Source organism: Bubalus bubalis, chromosome 3 (genome assembly GCF_019923935.1).
Source record: "Bubalus bubalis isolate 160015118507 breed Murrah chromosome 3, NDDB_SH_1, whole genome shotgun sequence".
In the NCBI taxonomy this organism is placed as follows: domain Eukaryota; kingdom Metazoa; phylum Chordata; class Mammalia; order Artiodactyla; family Bovidae; genus Bubalus; species Bubalus bubalis.
In genome coordinates this window covers 22,286,628-22,303,255 of record NC_059159.1, presented here as the reverse complement: position 1 = coordinate 22,303,255, position 16,628 = coordinate 22,286,628, and the positions used below count along the sequence as shown (strand labels likewise).

Here is a 16,628-nt window from a genome sequence, read left to right as displayed (position 1 = left end):
GGGTGGTCTTTGGCCAATCATTCTAATTCAGAGTATTTCCTGGTGGCCCACGCATCGCTCAGCCAAGATGGATGCTAGCGAGAGGGATTCTGGGAAGTGGACAGACACGTGGTGTCTCCTTTGGACCTTTCCCGAACTCTTCCGGTTGGTGGTGGCTTATTAGTTCCGTATTCCTTATCAGGATCTCCTGTCATAAAACAACTCATGCAAGTGGTTACTATGGTGCCTGGCCGGGGTGGGCGGTTTCAATCAGTGTGCTTCCCCTAACACAAGTTTGGGGGTAAGGGGGATTGGGCAGGAGTTGGGTAACTGAAAGGGAGGCTGGGGTGGAGGAGGTATACAGTTCTTGGACCGAAATCCAAGTTCTGCCTTTGACGAGATTGGAGGATGCCAGGTGGGTCTGGGCCTGCCTCTTGTATGGAGGGGGCATGCAGAGGGTTGGGTCTGTGAACTGCCCAGGCCTTATCCTTCTCCATCCTCCCCTTTTCCTGAACTATTGAGTCCAGAGGTTGCCAGCAGCAGCAGCAGTGCCCTGAGCAGAGCAGCATCCCTGACAGAGGTGAGCAGAGCAGGTGTGTGGTGGAAAGGGGGGTTCACGCAGGCAAGCCTGGGGGGGTCAGCTGTCAGGGAGGGCGGGTAGGAGGAAGCCCTGGCGCCTCTGTGGGTGACTCCTGGCGCCTGGCTTGATCACATGCCTTTGGCCACGTCTGCCCCTCCCCAGCCTGCAAAGAACGCACCCTCCAGCCATTGCATGTGATCATGTTTCTTCTCAGCTCTGAGTGAAGTTTGCATAAACCATACAAGATAAATGTGCACGAGTTCCCAGGCCCCTTTGTAAACATTGGGAAAGAGTTTGGGGACGTTTCATCTGCGACATCTGTTGAACTTCACAATGTCAGATATTTACTTAGAGCAATGATCATCTCGTGTCCTAAGTGAGTTCTGACCCAGCCTTGGAGGACGCCAGGACCAGGCGTGTTTCCTCCCCTGCCGTCTGGCTCTCTTGCAGTCTGACCCTGGGACCTACTGCCATGAGAGGGAACTAAACGGACCCTCAGTACCAGGCAAAACCTGCCCCCTCCCTGTCCTGCAGGGAGATGTTTATTTCCCCAGAGATGAGAATCCAGAGGCATGCTGTGTAGTGGTCACTGTGAAGCACAGAACAGCCCAGCAAGTGAATACCCTGAGGCTGATGAACAATAGGCAAACATAAGGTTTTCTCCACCTTCAAAGTGGAGAATGTGGGAGGCAGAGAACTGACAGCCTCTGGGAAGTCTGAATTGAGCCACACACACATGCCCGCACACAGAGGAGCCCGAGGGAGAATGAGCTCAGTTTGATTCATGCCTTAGTCTAGAGCTACACTGGCTGCTGAGCGAGGGCTGTGAATCTTCTCTGCCGCAGGCCCCTTGTCTGGATCTCTTTCTGGGCCTGAGACAAGATAAATGACAAATGACAGGGAGGTTGGTGTTGGTGTGTGGTTTGTGTGTCCGTGTGTGTGTGTGTGTGTGGTTTGTGTGTCTGTGTGTGTGGTTTGTGTGGGATGTGTGTGTGTGTATGACAAGGCCTCTACTTCCTGCAGGGCCTCTTTCCTGGGGTGGGGGCTAGGAGGGCTGACAGGGTTGTTCTTTTGAGTTAAGGGAGAGATCCCCCTTCTTCTTCCTTGGGGGTTTTTTCTATGGGCTCAGACCGGGAAACTGGGCCATTTGTAACCCATTTCTGGCAAAGAAAGCCATGGGCCCATCTGTCTATAGGGCTAACATAGCCCCTTCCTCCCCACCTGAGACTGGGAGGCTCAGGGAAATGTGTGCATGCTGTGTGTGTTTGTGTGAGTGTAGTGGGGGTAGCTTTCTACCCACTGAGAACACTCTCCAAGTCTAGCTCCCAGCTCTGTCATCCTTAGAAATCACCCCTCCCCTTCCTCCCTGCTGCCTTCTGCTCACCTCTCAGAATTGCTCCCCACTCCCCATGTCATTTGCCTTAACCCCCCACCCTCAGAGGCCAGTTTCTTCTTCCTGGAACTGTTCACCCTCAACACAGAAATGAAACCGAGAACCTAACATCCAGAGCGGATTCTTTCTTAAAAAAATCAGTTGCCCGATTTCCTCTGGAACCACTGCCATATTTCTTTTGCACTTCATTCTCCCCAACCTAATGGCCAGGATGGCAACTATTGAAGAGGGAGAGGAGAGGGTCTTCTTAGGGATCTGCTGCAGGACAAGAGGGACAGTGCCTGCCTAAGAAGTGCTGGACAGTCTTGGATGAGGCTGGTGTGTGTGAGGGGGGATGGGTGCAAGCCAGTGTGGCGGACTGGGGGAAGAGCTCTGGATGGGAGCTCGAGAACCATCAAGTTCTACCATTGCCTAGAGCTCATGGGAGACCTCAGGAGAGTCATTTCCCTCTCCGAGCCTCAGTTGACTTACCCATACAATGGGTGAGAAGCAGAGACTAATTTAAAAGTTGTCTTCTAGCTTGATTTATAAATTATAGGCGGATGGAAATGAATTTGATTTCCTTGTGGTTAGTAACTTTTAAAAATCTATCATTTATTGAACATTTTAATGATTACCAACAATCCTTTTTAAGGATGTCCAAGCATTTTACATATAGGAATTCATTTACTGCTCAGAACCATCCTAAGAGGTAGGTTCTTTGGTCATCTACATTATGTGCATGCTAAGGCACATCAGTTGTGTCCGACTCTGTGCAACCCTATGAACTGTAGCCCACCAGGCTTCTCTGTCCATGGGATTCTCCAGGAAAGGATACTAGAGTGGGTTGCTGTGCCCTCCTCTAGAGGATCTTCCCGACCCAGGGATCGAACTTGCGTCTCTTACATCTCCAGCATTGGCAGGTGGGTTCTTAACCACTAGCGCCGCCTGGGGACCCCCATCCCCATTACACAGATTAGAAGACCGAGGCACAGAGAGACTAAGGATCCAGCCCACGTAGTGCAGCTGAGATTCAAACCAGGAGGTCTGGCTGCAGAGTCCGAGTTCCAGGCATTCCGGGCATTGTGCTACATGTTTGCCAAATCCTCTCCATTTTGCTGTTGAGAAATCTGAGACTCAGAGCAGTTGAGCAACAGCTGAAGGTCACACAGCTGGGAAGCAGCAGAGATGAGAGTCCAAGTCGGTTGGGCTCCAGCGTCTCCACTCTCCCTCACCCACCTCCTGCAGTCCTGCCAGATCCTCAAGTCCCCAAAGCAAGTTTACCTACTTCCCCATGTTGCAGTGCTCTTTAGGCAAATCAGTTCCTCCCCCGGACCTCAATTTTCCCAACTAGAGAATGATTAGAGGTTGGGCCAGCTGATCTTTGAGGTTCCTTGCAGCTCCATGAATCCATGGTTCAAGAGATGTGCAGCTTCAGGCTAAAAAATCAGATTTATAGCCTGGGGTTGTAGCTGAGAAGGAAGAGGGGGCAAAGCACTGGTGATGGAAATAAGGGGAGTTTCGGAGGGGTCGTGGGGCTGTGAACCATGAAGCAGATGAGAGAGAAAGAGAGAGGCCCTGGGTGTTCCCAGTGAGTCCCTTCCTTCATCCTAGGCCCCTGTCCCACCTCAGGGTAGAGGGCGTTGTGCAAGCGAGCAGCGACCAGGCCAGCACTGAGCTGAGGTCAGTGCTTCTGAGACACAGCACTGTGGGGAATGGACATTGCTGGGGGTTTTGCAAATACTTGGAGGTATTTTAGAAAAACGTATTTGAAGCCGAGGTGGCGTGTTTGTGCGGTTGGCCTGGCTTCCTGCTCATGACGGCTCTGTTGCATTCCTCCCTTTCAGGAATGGAGGCTATTTTCCCACGTGTAAGTTCACTAGGATGTACACACCAGCGTTCCCACCCTTACGTCCCGGCACGCTCCTCTCAAGGCCCGCAGTTGTTCTGGGGTCACCCCTCCCACCATGGCAGCTGCGCTGATTAATATTAATGTGGCTGCTGGTGCCACGGCACCATGTGCCAGCCTCATCCTTCTCAGGGTGCCGGTCCCGGCTCGAGCCCAGTGCAGCCGGTGGAGGAGGGTACCGCAATGTGCTTATGAGATGAGAGAACGGTTTTCATTTCCAGGCAGGCTCTTTTCCCAATGAGGCTCTTTTCACTTTGGAAAATTGATGGAATCACCTTTTCATGAGTGTTTCAGCTCCCTCCCACCTCCAGACCCTGAGCTATTATAGCACCAGGTCCTTCAGACACCTCCTCATACATCACAGGCTGGACTAACCTCTGTGGCTTGGAGAAGCCGGGGACTGGGCAGGCATCAGAACACCCAGTGACATGGATCCTGGGCCTGTGATGGGATCAGTGGCTGTTCCTTGATCCCTTCCCCTCCACAATGGGTGTCCACACAATGGAAGGCCATTGTTGCAATAGTGGCCAGGAAGGGTCAAGGGCAGACCTGACTCCCAAGCATCCAGTACAGGATGTATCACGTGGGTCCCATCTCAAGCCCCCTGGATCCAGGATGCCACGGCAGATGGGTGTCGGGGGGAGGTCCTCCCTCTAAATACCATTTGGGAGCCTGGGGAGACTGACTTAAGGGACAGGGGCTCCAGTTCCAGACTGAGCTGGGATAGATGAACAGGACAGTGTGGAAGTGCTGCTAAGGGTCAGAGAGGGTTCCCAGCCGTAGACGCTACAGAGATAACTTGGTTCTTTTCAGAGCTCGGCTCAGACTGTGTCTCTAGATCACTGCTGACTGCATAGGCTTGGGTCCCGTGAGCTCTGGAAGGTGTTTGCAAGCTGGACACCCTGTCCTGCTGCCCCTCCTCCCTTGTTCAGCCACTAAGGGCCTGTGTCATTGGAAGGGCTCAGAGCATAGCTCAAGCAGACCTTGTGGCTCTGAGCATCTCTGAACAATGAAGCCTGGGGGAGAAAAGGGCTGTGGGGGTGGTCAGGTGGGGTGTGGTGTTTGCAAAACAAGAACACACTCATTTGCCATTTACTGAAAAACACTTTTTTCCCTTTCTTTTAAAGTTGTTTCCTCCAGGGACAAGTTTTATTTCTAATGAGTAAAATGTGCTCTCTTAATGAACTGAAAGCAGAACAGGATGAGAGATGTTTTGTCCCTGTGGCAAAGAACAAAGCAGCAGCGCATTGGCTGGCGGCAGGCAGCACCGTCACCCACCCCCGGCCCCTAACCTTTCTCCTTGCCTGCTCCTCCCTTCAGAGCCGAGTTGAGACCTGAGATGGGCCGGCCATACTTCATCTCTGCCCTAGAATCCTGGCTGGGAATATGGCTTAGCGGCCTGGCCTGTGGGAAGCACCACACCCCTTCAGCGTGGAGAGCCCGAGGAGAGGTGGTGGGCGAGGGCTCAGTATGCTTTTAGGAGGCTTGGAGGCTGCCGATTCTTGCTGGCTCGGATGGCAGAGGAAAAAGAGAGATGGAGGCAGGGATTCAGAGAGTTAGTTTGACCCACTGGCATCCTTGTTCCCCTGCTCAGGCGAGAAATCTCCCCATGGTCTCTGGTCTTGGGGACAAAGTCTGGCTTTCTGGAAGACCTTGCCTTGAGTCTTGGGGAGGACTTCTTTTGAGAAGAACATTGATCTGGAATGCTCGCTGGGCCCCTTCCACCACCTAGATCTCACCAACACCTGCTCCCCTTCACTTTGCGAGGTGTGAGCTGTTTCTTGACTTTCCCCTCTGGTTTTGGGATTTAGAGGATAATGGTCTTGGTTTTGGAGTGTTGCAGGATCTGGGGTAGCTTATCAACCACGTCTCTTTGCAGCCTTGGTTGAGGTAGCTAGCGAGGGTTGGCATTCTGTCTTCTGCGGCTCAGGTTTTCATCATGAGATAAACCTTAATAGCCAGACTGGCCTTTCCCTCAGCAGCTGTTGGATCTCCTGCTCCATGTCCCTGATCCGAGGGGCCCTGGGTGAGGTCCCTCTAGTCCCGGTAGAGGTGCCTCCTACGGGGAGAAGGTGGTGGTGGTCTCAGCCTCCACGCTCATGGAGGACCGCCGGGTGTGCCGGCAGGAAGACCACTGCCGGAGCTGCTCCTGGCTGAGGCAGCCCAGGTCCTTGAAGAGCTTGAAGAGGTCGCTGCGGAACTTGACACCGATGAAGGCGTACAAGAAAGGGTTGACGCAGCAGCGGACGCAGGCCAGGCTGTAGGTGACATCGTAGGCGATGTTGAGTTGCTTGCTGAGCTCGCAGCTGGTGCCACTGGTGATGTTGAAGTTGGCCACTGTCTGGGCCAGAACCACACCGTTGTAGGGCAGCTGGAAGGCTACGAAGACCACGACCACGGCAATGATCACCTTGATGGCCTTGTTGCGCTCGAAGTTGCGTGCCTGGAGCAGGGTGCGGATGATGACGAGGTAGCAGAAGCTCATGGCCATCAGGGGGATCAGGAAGCCTACCACCATCTGGGCCACCTGGATGGTGATCAAGGCCTCCACGTGCTCGGTGACGAGGGAGCACCGCAGTGCCTGCTCGCTGCTGCTCTTCTGGATCCCGCTGTACATCACCTCTGGGGTGGAGAGCACTATGGCCAGCATCCAGATGCCCAGGCAGGAGAGCTTGCTGATGAGAAGGACGCGGGCACGGTGGCGGTGGGCCGAGACGGCCTGGACGATGGCGACGTAGCGGTCGATGCTGATGCATAGCAGCAGGAGCATGCCACTGAAGAAGCTTATCTTGTAGATGCCAAAGATGAGCTTGCAAACATGGACCCCAAAGACCCAGGACTTGGCTGCGCTGTATGCCCAGAAGGGGAGGGTCAGAAGGAAGAGAATGTCTGCCAGGGCTAGGTTGAGCAGGTACGTATCAGTCATGGTCTTGAGCCTCTTGAAATAGATGTAAGTCAGCATGACCAGCCCGTTGCCCAGAAGGCCCACGAAGCAAATGATGGAGTACATGATCGGGAGGAACCAGGCTTTGAAGTTCCGCACGTCCTTCTTGAAGCACACGGACTCGTACAGCGTGTAGTCCACCGTGGTGTTGTCTCCGATGTAATCGTCTGTGACCTCATCTTGGCAGAGGCACACCTGCAGGGAAGGAACGTGCTCCAGCTTAGCTGAGTGGCTTGAAATCTCACTGCTGTGCGACTGTCTGGAGCAGTGGTTTCAAACTGTGATCAGCATCATCTGCGAATTCTTAGACCCCCATCTGAGACCCACTGAACCCAAATGTCAGGAGCTGGGGCCCAGGAATCTATTTGTCTAAACTTTCTAGGTGATTCTTCAATTTGAAATTGGTGGCTTCTCAAATTTTAACATGCTCTTGAACTTGGGGATTTGGTTCATATGATGTAGTAGGATGGGGTGAAGCCTGGGATTCTGCATTTCTAGTAAGCAGCAAGTCTTCTGAGAGACTTGATCTTACAGGTGTTAATGGCAGACTGGAAATGGTCTAGGCTTGGGGGTCAAAAGAGCCTTGGCCTGGTTAAATATACTTCGTCTCTCCAAGCCTCAGTTTTCTATTCGTGAAATGGAGATGAATACTATCTCCTTCACATGGTTGTTGTGAGGTTCCTAACTCAGATTCTGGCATCCTTTTGTCTTCATGGAACTTTGATTTTGCCTGCTGGAAACTCCACAAGAATGGGATGGTAGGTCTTTCTTTTTGAGCCTCCTTTGGAATCTGGTAGAAAGAACTTTCCAAGGGAGGGGGCTTACAAAAATACCCCAGCTTTGGAGGGAAAATCCACTTGGGCTAAGGTTGAGGAAGGCCCAGAGTGAGAAGGTGGTGGTTATAGTCTCTAAGTTGGGTCCGACTCTTTGCGACCCCATGGACTGTGGCCCACCAGTTTCCTCTGTCCATGGGATTTCTCAGGCAAGAACACTGGAGTAGGTTGCCATTTCCTTCTCCAGGGGATCTTCCTAACTCAGGGATCGAACCTGTGTCTCCAGCATTGCAAGTGGATTCTTTACCCCTGAGCCACCAAGGAAGTGGAGTGAGAAGAGAGGAAGGGAAAACTCTGTTAAGAGGCCACAAAGCCCTGGGTTGGGGCAAGATGCTGTGATCATGGGTGGTGAGTGACTGGAAGGCTTATGGATCCCTGGGGCCCCAGGCACAGAGACCGGCAGGCAGCAGGAGCTCAGGCAACACGGGCCCAAGTGGATGGCGGGGCCACAGCCTCAGCTGTGAGTCCTCTTGGGCACGGGAAGGAAGCACAGCCATATCTCCACCTTCCCGCCATCTTCCACCCTCTCCCTGCACCTTACTCCTCTCTCTTCCTTGCTGTCTGTTCTGGCAAATTCCAAACAGTAGGGCTCACATGTTCAGGGCTTTTTTTTTTTTTTTTTTTTTCAGCCTATCTGCAGGGCAGGGTGAAAGTTCAGGCAGACGGCTGTGATTTGATCAATGAAGGAAACACAAGGGGTAGCTGAGCTGTGTGGGGCGGGGAGCTGGGCTGAAACTGCCTCAGCAAGCTCCTGGTCCGTCCTCTGGGAATGGGGCCCTGGGCAGCCCTGTATGATGGATTTACACAACTGGGGAACTGGAGGGACTGTAGAGGTGATGAAAGGAGGCTCTTGGAGAAACAGTGTGACTGGTTCAAGGTTACTGAGCCAGAACGGGAACCCAGTCTCCAGATTTGCCTGTATCCTGGCTCTTTCTCACTTCCAAATTCTGGATTAATCACTGTTCTGTGTGGGGACAGGGTGAGGACCAAATCATATCCTGGAGCCTTTTTTGGGGCATTGCTATCTTGAGAAGAGACGTCAGTGGCAACCCTTTTCTCTTTTCTGGGTATGACTGCAGCCCAGGAGGCCTGCGAGAGGCTGGCTGTCCTTGGCTGCCCAGGGTAACACCCGAGACCTCAGATCTGGACATAAGGGGGTTCTGGGCTTCAGCGGGCAATACACCCAGCCTCTATGACCTGTGCTTCCCACTGCCCCATTCTGCCTCCTTTTTCTCTTCTTCGTACCTGCCCTACCCCTCACCAGGGGCCACCAGGTTTGATGTCTCTGCAGCCCACAGCCCCACCACATCCTGCCCCATCTGAGCCACCCCCATCTCCCCAGGTAAAGAGGAGGATGAGCCCAGCTGTCCCTCACCCCCTCCCCAACCTTCCAGCCTCCATTGTTAGCACTCCAGCCCTCTGGAGTCCTGGGAAGAGGGGAAGACGGTGGGGAGGGAGGGCTGTTGGGGAAGGGGGCCAGGCTGTAGGCTACAACCCAAGCTCCAGGAGGCCTCTGGGATGGGGCTTTGGGAACAGTGCCCAGCTTGGGGCCTGCCTCAGGCCAGAGCTCCTGGAAAACTGCCTCTCTGGCCTCCAGACCTGGGGAGGAGCCAAGTTCTGAAGCACTGCCTCTCCAGCTCCGGCCTCAGCCACCTACTCCGGCTCCAAGAGAGCTCCCAACCCCAGCAAAGTTGGGGGAAGAGTGGATTTCTAACTCTGGCACTTGGTGGGCGTGGATTTTCTGTTTCCACATCTGGGACTGAGAAGCTGAGACCTGTAAGCTGGTGGCCTTTGCTCCTCCAGAGTTCTGGACCCCCCTGAAGGATGGGTTCCATCCACCCTCTGTCCCTCCAGGGTCCCCATCCTCCCCTCCCCTTCCGCCAGTGGGGCTCAGATCAGTCTATTTCAGAAAAGGGAACTGGGGCTTCGAAGGGAGCATTTAGCTGGAGGTCTTGGGAGGAAGACATGTTTGGGACGATAGGATAGTAAGCTGCCTACAGGTTCTTTTCTCATCTCACATATGAAGATTTACACTCATGGGTGTGGGCACATATGTTCCAGACCCAGTAACCTCACAGCCTTTGCTTTTTTGCAAAGCAAAGAACTCTTTCCAAGAACTCAGGAGTCTACTTTTCTGTCTCCTGGGTGGGGATATTGGAAGTGAAGTGGGGAAGGCAGGGTAACCTGCTTTCCCAAAAGTTTTAATTGAAATGGAGTAAAGGAATTCAGAGAACACCTGTGGCTTTCTAGGGTTACTCAGAAGATGGAGAGGGCGGCCATCTGCTTAAAGAAGACCAAATTTGTGCCTGGGTCTATTTTTTTCTCCAGTAAATGCCCAGTGATTCCACCAGAACCCCAGGGCCTGGGTTTAAGGGCTAGGTTTGCTGAGGGGCATTTGGGAGAGGGAATGGAGCTTCCCTTGGCAGGCAGGACACCTCACCTGGAAAATGACGAGAAGGGCCACCACCAACACGTTCTTCATTGGCTTCCCTGAAGGAGACAAGGTAGGAAAGTTATTGCTCGGCAGGGCTGGCTCTTTGTTATGAAAAAACCCCACAGAGCCAGGGAGAATGCGGGGAACTTTCATCACAAGCTCTGGACACTGCATCTGAGAACATGAGAGCTTGGGGCACCTGGCCAGCGGCCCAGTCTCACTGACATCACCTCTTCTTGCTCCTCAACTCCAGAACGGGTCCTGGAAAGGAGGGGGATCAGAATGCAGGGCAGGCAGTCCCCCCTCTTGGCTCTTCAGGGTCTCTTCTGGAATTGGAAAGTCCATCCTGGCCCAGATTATCCCTCAAGGCTGAGCTTCAGCTGACCTTGACTCCTGCATCTGGATGATCCCCTCCTACTCCATGCTGTGCAGGAAGCAAGGCCCTGAGGTGGTGGAGGTGGTGTGTGTGTGCCCTGCCCTGCTCTGGTGCCAGAAGCCAATGGGCAGCATTTTTCCTGCACCCAGTGGGTGGGCAGCCACCTATGAAGCCCTGACTGTTTCCTGGTGGAGGCTGGCTGAGGAGGTAGACTGCTTTCACAGGGCTGCATGAAGGAGTGTTCCTTACTGCCTCTCAATGGCAAATAGGAAAGTTCTTCTGGGACCCATGAGGCTTCCCCAAACAGCCCTCACCCGGCTGTTTGGGGGAGCTCAAACAGCTGGATGGATGGCTCATCCATCCAACACTCATTGGTGGTTCATCTGGCCCATTCCCCCAGCCTGCTTTTGGGCCAGGGACATCGTCCCTTTTACCTAGTTCAGGCCCATAATGAGGAGGTGCCCAGAGACTGTGTGCTGCTGAATGAATGAATGACTTGTTTGCCCTTCTCCCAAGCTGCCCTGTGGGGACCTTGCCGTGTGGCTGTGTGACAAGAGTGAGGCCATTCCCCGAGGTCACTTGACTTGCATGGATATGTTTTCTCTTCTTTAACTTGCTTCTAATCTAGGGCCTTGGTGAAAGAGAAAAGAGGCAGGTGAAAGAGAAAAATGGTGGGAAGGAGTCAGAGGCTGGGTACTTTATGGAAGCCAGGAGGCCCTCCTTAGTTCTGAACAGCAGGTTGAGAACCCAGGTTCTCTCAAGGCCTGATGTGAGCCCTGGTGGCTCAGTCCTGCTTGGTGGCTGAGTTGAGAGCTGGACTTGGAATTTATTTCTTCCAGGGGGTCAAGCAGGGGAGACCAAGCAAGTCGACAGGGTGATTTATACAGAAGTCTTATCTCACTTAAAGTCTGAGAGCTATGCCCTATTCATCTCTGTAAAACCCCTTCCTATAATTGGACCAGCCCATGGGAGACAGTAACTGTGATGCCAGGAATGAATACAAGGCAGGACTTGCTGACCCATCACACCTCTAGTTTCAGGAGGTTCAATAGACCAATGCTTGGGACCCTGCTTCTAGCACCTTCTGGAGGCTCAGGGAAGGAATTCCTTCAAGCAAGGAATCCTGCTTCCCCAGATGCAGCGGCACAGGCCCGTGACTCCGTGTGCTTGGCCACAGCACCACCTGCTGGAAATTTCATGACATGACATCCAAGTTGCCATTATCCAGGGAGTTTGCCTATGAAGGGAATTCTGGGGTTGGGGCGTCTTGGAGGAAGGAGGAAGGGCATGGAGCCACATAAATAAACAGGCATTTCTCCCGTTATACTGCACATTACTGCTAGGCACATCTTCCTCAATCATAGCTCTAATGCCAACCCCCATCGTGCCCTCCTGCTAAATCCTTAGGACCTCTCTACCAGTCCTAAGGATGGCAGCCTGATGCTGAGTGTGGCTGTCCAGCCCTCCACCATCTACTTGGACCTGCCTTCCTAGCTTCATCTTCTATTTCTGGGGGCAGGAGCTGTCGTCCCCAGCTTGCCCCTGAGTATTTGCAGTCCTGGGTGGGAATGGATTTTTGTGCAACATCACTTCTCCCCTCTCTCATCCCCCTTCCTTGCTGAATTATCCCGAGAGCCCCTGAGCTCGAGTCCACATCTCTACCCTTAAGCACACTCTCTTCGCGGTCCAACGAGCTGCTCAACCTCCACTGACTCATCTTGGTGTGAAGCGCTCGAGGTTTCTTTAAACATGTACCAGTCTTTCGGTTACTCTAGAGAAAGCCTGCTCTGACTTGTCAGTGAGAACACGAAACTTCAAGGTTTTGATGTCACAACGGGTGAAACACGAGGGGCAAGAGCTGTGTTTCTATTTCACTCCATCAGCCTCCTTTCCTGGGCCCTGTCTCAGTCCTTTGCCACTGGCTGGGGGAGGGCCCAGGACGGGGGCTAGAGGATGTGTGTAGGTGAGGTCTCCCTCCAGGTGTGTTGGAGACGGTTGTTGAGCAGGGATCTTCTAGGACCAGCATAGGTTGTTTTTCAAGAAAGGTGACCAAACAGGAACTTGGGGAAACTCTGGTATGAAGCAGAGGGGGCCTGGTCAACGGCCTTGACTCAAATGATTTTTGTCTGTTACAAAGTCATAAAGCAACTGGCCTTGGGCAGCCACCAGGGTGGGGCCAGAGAAGTTGGGAATCTCAGGGGCTGAGGAGTGGTTGAGTGATGCATTGGGTATTTTCTGAGTTCTTGCGTTTCTAGTAATGATCACAACGAAAAGGAAATTCCCTAGAACTCCAACCTTAGCTCCCAGTGAGAGAAACTAGAGATTAGTAACTTTCCCAAGGTCACACAGCTGGCTGGTAGTGTAGCTGGGCTTTGAATCCATTTAATTTCAGAAATCACACTCCCAATTCCTCTTCCGTGCTGCCTCTCAGACTTTATGTTCCTTTCTCTCCTAATATCCTGTGAGTTACCCCTTGTGAGTCTCATTCTGTACTTCAGAAAATAGAGGCTCAGAGAGGTTAATCCACTTGTTTGGGTCACACAGCTGCAAAGAGATGGGTCTGAGATTTTCAAATCGAAATCCTGCTACTTCATTTCTGTTGAGTCTGTTGTGTATTGGAGCCTCTGTGGAGCATCACGGGAATCCACACTCTCCTCCATCTATTGGTCACTTGTTCTGTTGCTTCTATCTCTGTAACATCCCAGAGCTGGCCCCACTTCTACCCTGACATAAGGCTTTGCCACCCCAGAGCTCCTCTGAAACACAGATCACGATATTTAACTCACCTAACTAAAACAAAAAAAAATCTTCACTGGTTTCTCATTGCTTTCAGTAAAAAAACCCAAAGTTTTTCAGCAGTGCCATACAGAATCTTAAAGATTGACCCTGCCTGTCCGTCCTACCTCCCTTCCTTCTCAGGACAGCCAGGTGCTATACATCCTCCTAAACTTGCCTCTTCTTGTCTCTATTAGCTTTTATTAGAGCTGACCAGCTGGGAGCCTGCAGGCTGAGTCCACAGGATATTCTGCTTTGTTACATGGAGTTTTAAAAAAATTGGATTTGGATGCCTTTAGGTGGGGCTAACCTCTGAATCACTCCACTGTCCTCCACTTACTATATCTTATGCCCATTCCCTCAGTTACATTACTGGCAATTGAGCCATTGAGATCGCTACTCCTGCTACCTCCTAGGCCCCTTACTTCTTCTTGTCTGCTTCGAGAACTCCTACACATCCTTCAAAACCCAGCTTAAATGCCCCGTGACTCATAGTCACTGTTCGTTTCTTTAGGTTTCACAGTTGCCCTCCTTTTACCCCATCGGCACTCTCTCCCCACATCTTGCAATGGCTCATTGACACATGTGTCTCTCCTCGCACCAGGCTGGTCCTGCCTGAATTCTTCCATCAATAGCAGTTGACTGAAAGTACCAAGCAAAGAGGAGAGATTTCCCAACAGCTCCCCCAGGCTGCAGGGTTTCCCTCTTCCCCAGTCAGGATCCCCCAAAGGCCAGAAGGGATCGGCCCCCTGAATTCCTTCAACATCTCCCTCTGCCACTATCTCTGGCTGAGCTGTGGGAAATGAGTATCTCATGGCTCATTTTTTTTCTTCTCTGCGTTGGAAAATTCTAACTGAAGTCTTAGGCCCCATTTCTTGAAGATGGACAAGGAAGGCACCTCGGGGCTGCCCATTCAAATCGTGAAAAAGGCCAGCTCAGCTCTGGTTCTGGCGTTTCTCACTTTGTGTAACAGAAACTCTACCCCTCACCCACCTCGGGCGCCCTGCTGGGCTGACAAAGAGAAAAAAACAGATCCTCTGTGGCTCATCCGTCCTACAAACGGCCCAGAGCCCTGGAGCCTGATCTGACCAAAGTGTCTCCGTGATGTCCCCCGCTACCAGTATTTGGGGCTCAGTCAGCCGTTGGGGCTCTCTCGAATTGAGTGAAGCAGTAACAACATCCTTTTATACTGGAGACATGTCTTGCATTAAAGGGACCTCCCTCCCCTGTTAATGCCTGTGAGTCTAGCACCCCAAACCTAGTCCTTGGGAGGAGGACCCTCCATGCTGCGCTGTGGCTGCTCTCGCGGGCTCATCGAATCGGTGATGTGCATCCCTCTCTGACTCTGCTCAGTCGTTTCATGGCTTGCAATCGGCTGACAGCTTGCAATCGGCTATGATGGGAAAATTTACACCGTGGAAATTGGCAAGCACTACATATCAGGGAGCCGGTTCTCTAGCCTTTACTAGTGCACCACGGGGACCTGCTTGGTTTCTTTCACAGAGGTCAAACAGAGGGGCAGGATCGGGGTCTCCAGGGGACAATGTCTGCATTGTGGTACCATGGTTAGCAGGGGTAGATGTCTGGGAAGTGGGATTAGTGGACAGGCTGCTGGAAGGAGGGGAAGTTGGAAGATATTTTTAATAACTAACATCAGAGTTCTTGATGCCATTCATTCATTCCACAAACCTTTTTCTGCTCACACCTCCAAAGCCCCTGGGAATCAGAGATGCAAGAAGCAAAGCCTGCCTTCCAGGAGTTCTGGGTCGGTGGGTACAATAGCCACTTTAGCCCTTTGACAGCTGTTTGCTAAGTCGACCCTAGGTTCCGAGTGGGCGGGAAAAGCCGACATGAAGGCAAGAGGCTGTGGTGTGATAGGGTGGGGTGTGAGGACAGCAGAGGATGAACAGGGCACCTTCACTTTTTAAAGCCAACCTCTTGTGGCTTTGAGGCTGCTGTGGTGTTTGTTTGCTGGTGAGAACAAGCCGTCCAGGAACCTGGCCTTTGTAGCCTCAGCCCAGTCTGACTTTTGCTGAGATTTGTAAATGGGGTGTCTGGAGCTGGGTGAACCCCTAAGAACCTGCTTGGGGCTTCCCTTGACTCCCTCTAGTTAAGACCAAGGTTAGACCAGAGGATGGATTTTGGAAAGGGAAGAGCCATCTCCCTGGGAAGAAAAAGTGAGTGAGACTGGGGGCTGAGCTGGAGGCCCTGGCTGTGACTTCAGCTGAAGGCCCCTTGTAGTCTCATTTTGTGTTGCCCATTCAACCTTTGACTGGCAAGAGGCAACAGCTTCCCCATGGGATGTGCAGCAGAGAGAAAATAAGCGCAGCTCGTGTTGCTCGTATAGTGTCATTTACACAATGCACTCACCTTGAATCTGCCTCTCATCATAACCCTAAGAGAGCAGACAAGCTCAGCCCTATTTAGCCTGGGAGAGAGGTGGGAATAGGCGGGCGAATGGAGGGTCCTGAACCCTCCAAGATTTCTCTGATGAAACGGGGCCCCCGAGAGCCTTCCCCATCACCCCCTGGCTAGCTAGAGCAGGTGCTGTCCAGATCTCTACCACCCCAGCCCTGGCACCTTCTGCAGAACCTACTATTCTTGGTAACAATGGTCACCCCCTTCCCCAGGTCCGAAAGAAGTACCTGGAGGAACAGGGAGGCACGTTCTCTGGGAGGAGCCACTGATTCCCACCAAAACCACCTGGTTCCTCTGGGAGACTCCCCCATGCCTTCCACCCCATCCTCCACCCCCATTCCACAAAGTCATTCTGGCCGTCCAAGTGACCCCGGTAACTGCTATCTCTTTCACTTGGGGGAGGCTCACTCACCCAGGTCCATGACTCTCTCGGCGGCTGAAACCACACAGGAAGGTTGTGCCGGGGCTCTGTCTGGGGAGGATGTGGTTCTAGCCCCTTTTAAGCTTTGAGAGGAGCCGCCCTCTCCCCTGCCCCTCCCACCCCCGCTCCTCCCACTAGTCCGGCCTCACTCAGGCTCTGGACTCAGGTGGCTTTTTGGGACCCGAGGGTGTGAGGGGTATGAGAAGGTGAAAGAGAGTGACAGCCCACTCAATGGTCATAGGATCATGAATCATTGGGTCATTTACATTCAGAAAGCCCCCCTTGCAGACTCAGGGCCCCGCCCAAGGCAGGGGAATGAAACTATTTATTGATTTGATAAATGTTTACAGCCTAGGTATCACATGCCAGGGAGCTGGAGATAAATGAAAGATCCATCCCCATCCTTCCCTTGCCCAACTCAGTGCCACAGGGGACTACATTTCCCAAACTGCTTTGCCCTCTGGCTTTTGGGTAGGTTTGGCCAGTGGGAGGCACTGACAGATGTTGGAAAGCAGAAGAGGAGGGATGTGCCAGGATATCTCTCTTTTTTTGGAAATTTATTTATTTTTAATTGGAGGATAATCACT

General features: G+C 52.5%; 1 protein-coding gene across 1 annotated transcript; it reads right to left on the bottom strand.

Annotated features, from left to right (window-relative positions):
• Positions 1-2,525: 2,525 nt before the first annotated feature.
• On the bottom strand, positions 2,526-16,125 carry CCR7 (C-C motif chemokine receptor 7). The gene is made up of 3 exons (XM_006068631.4): positions 16,033-16,125; positions 10,058-10,107; positions 2,526-6,979 (listed from the first exon to the last, which is right to left on the bottom strand). The coding sequence occupies exons 1-3, from the start codon at positions 16,040-16,042 to the stop codon at positions 5,900-5,902; spliced, it is 1,140 nt and encodes a 379-aa protein (XP_006068693.1). The 5' UTR covers positions 16,043-16,125; the 3' UTR covers positions 2,526-5,899.
• Between the last annotated feature and the right edge of the window lie 503 nt (positions 16,126-16,628).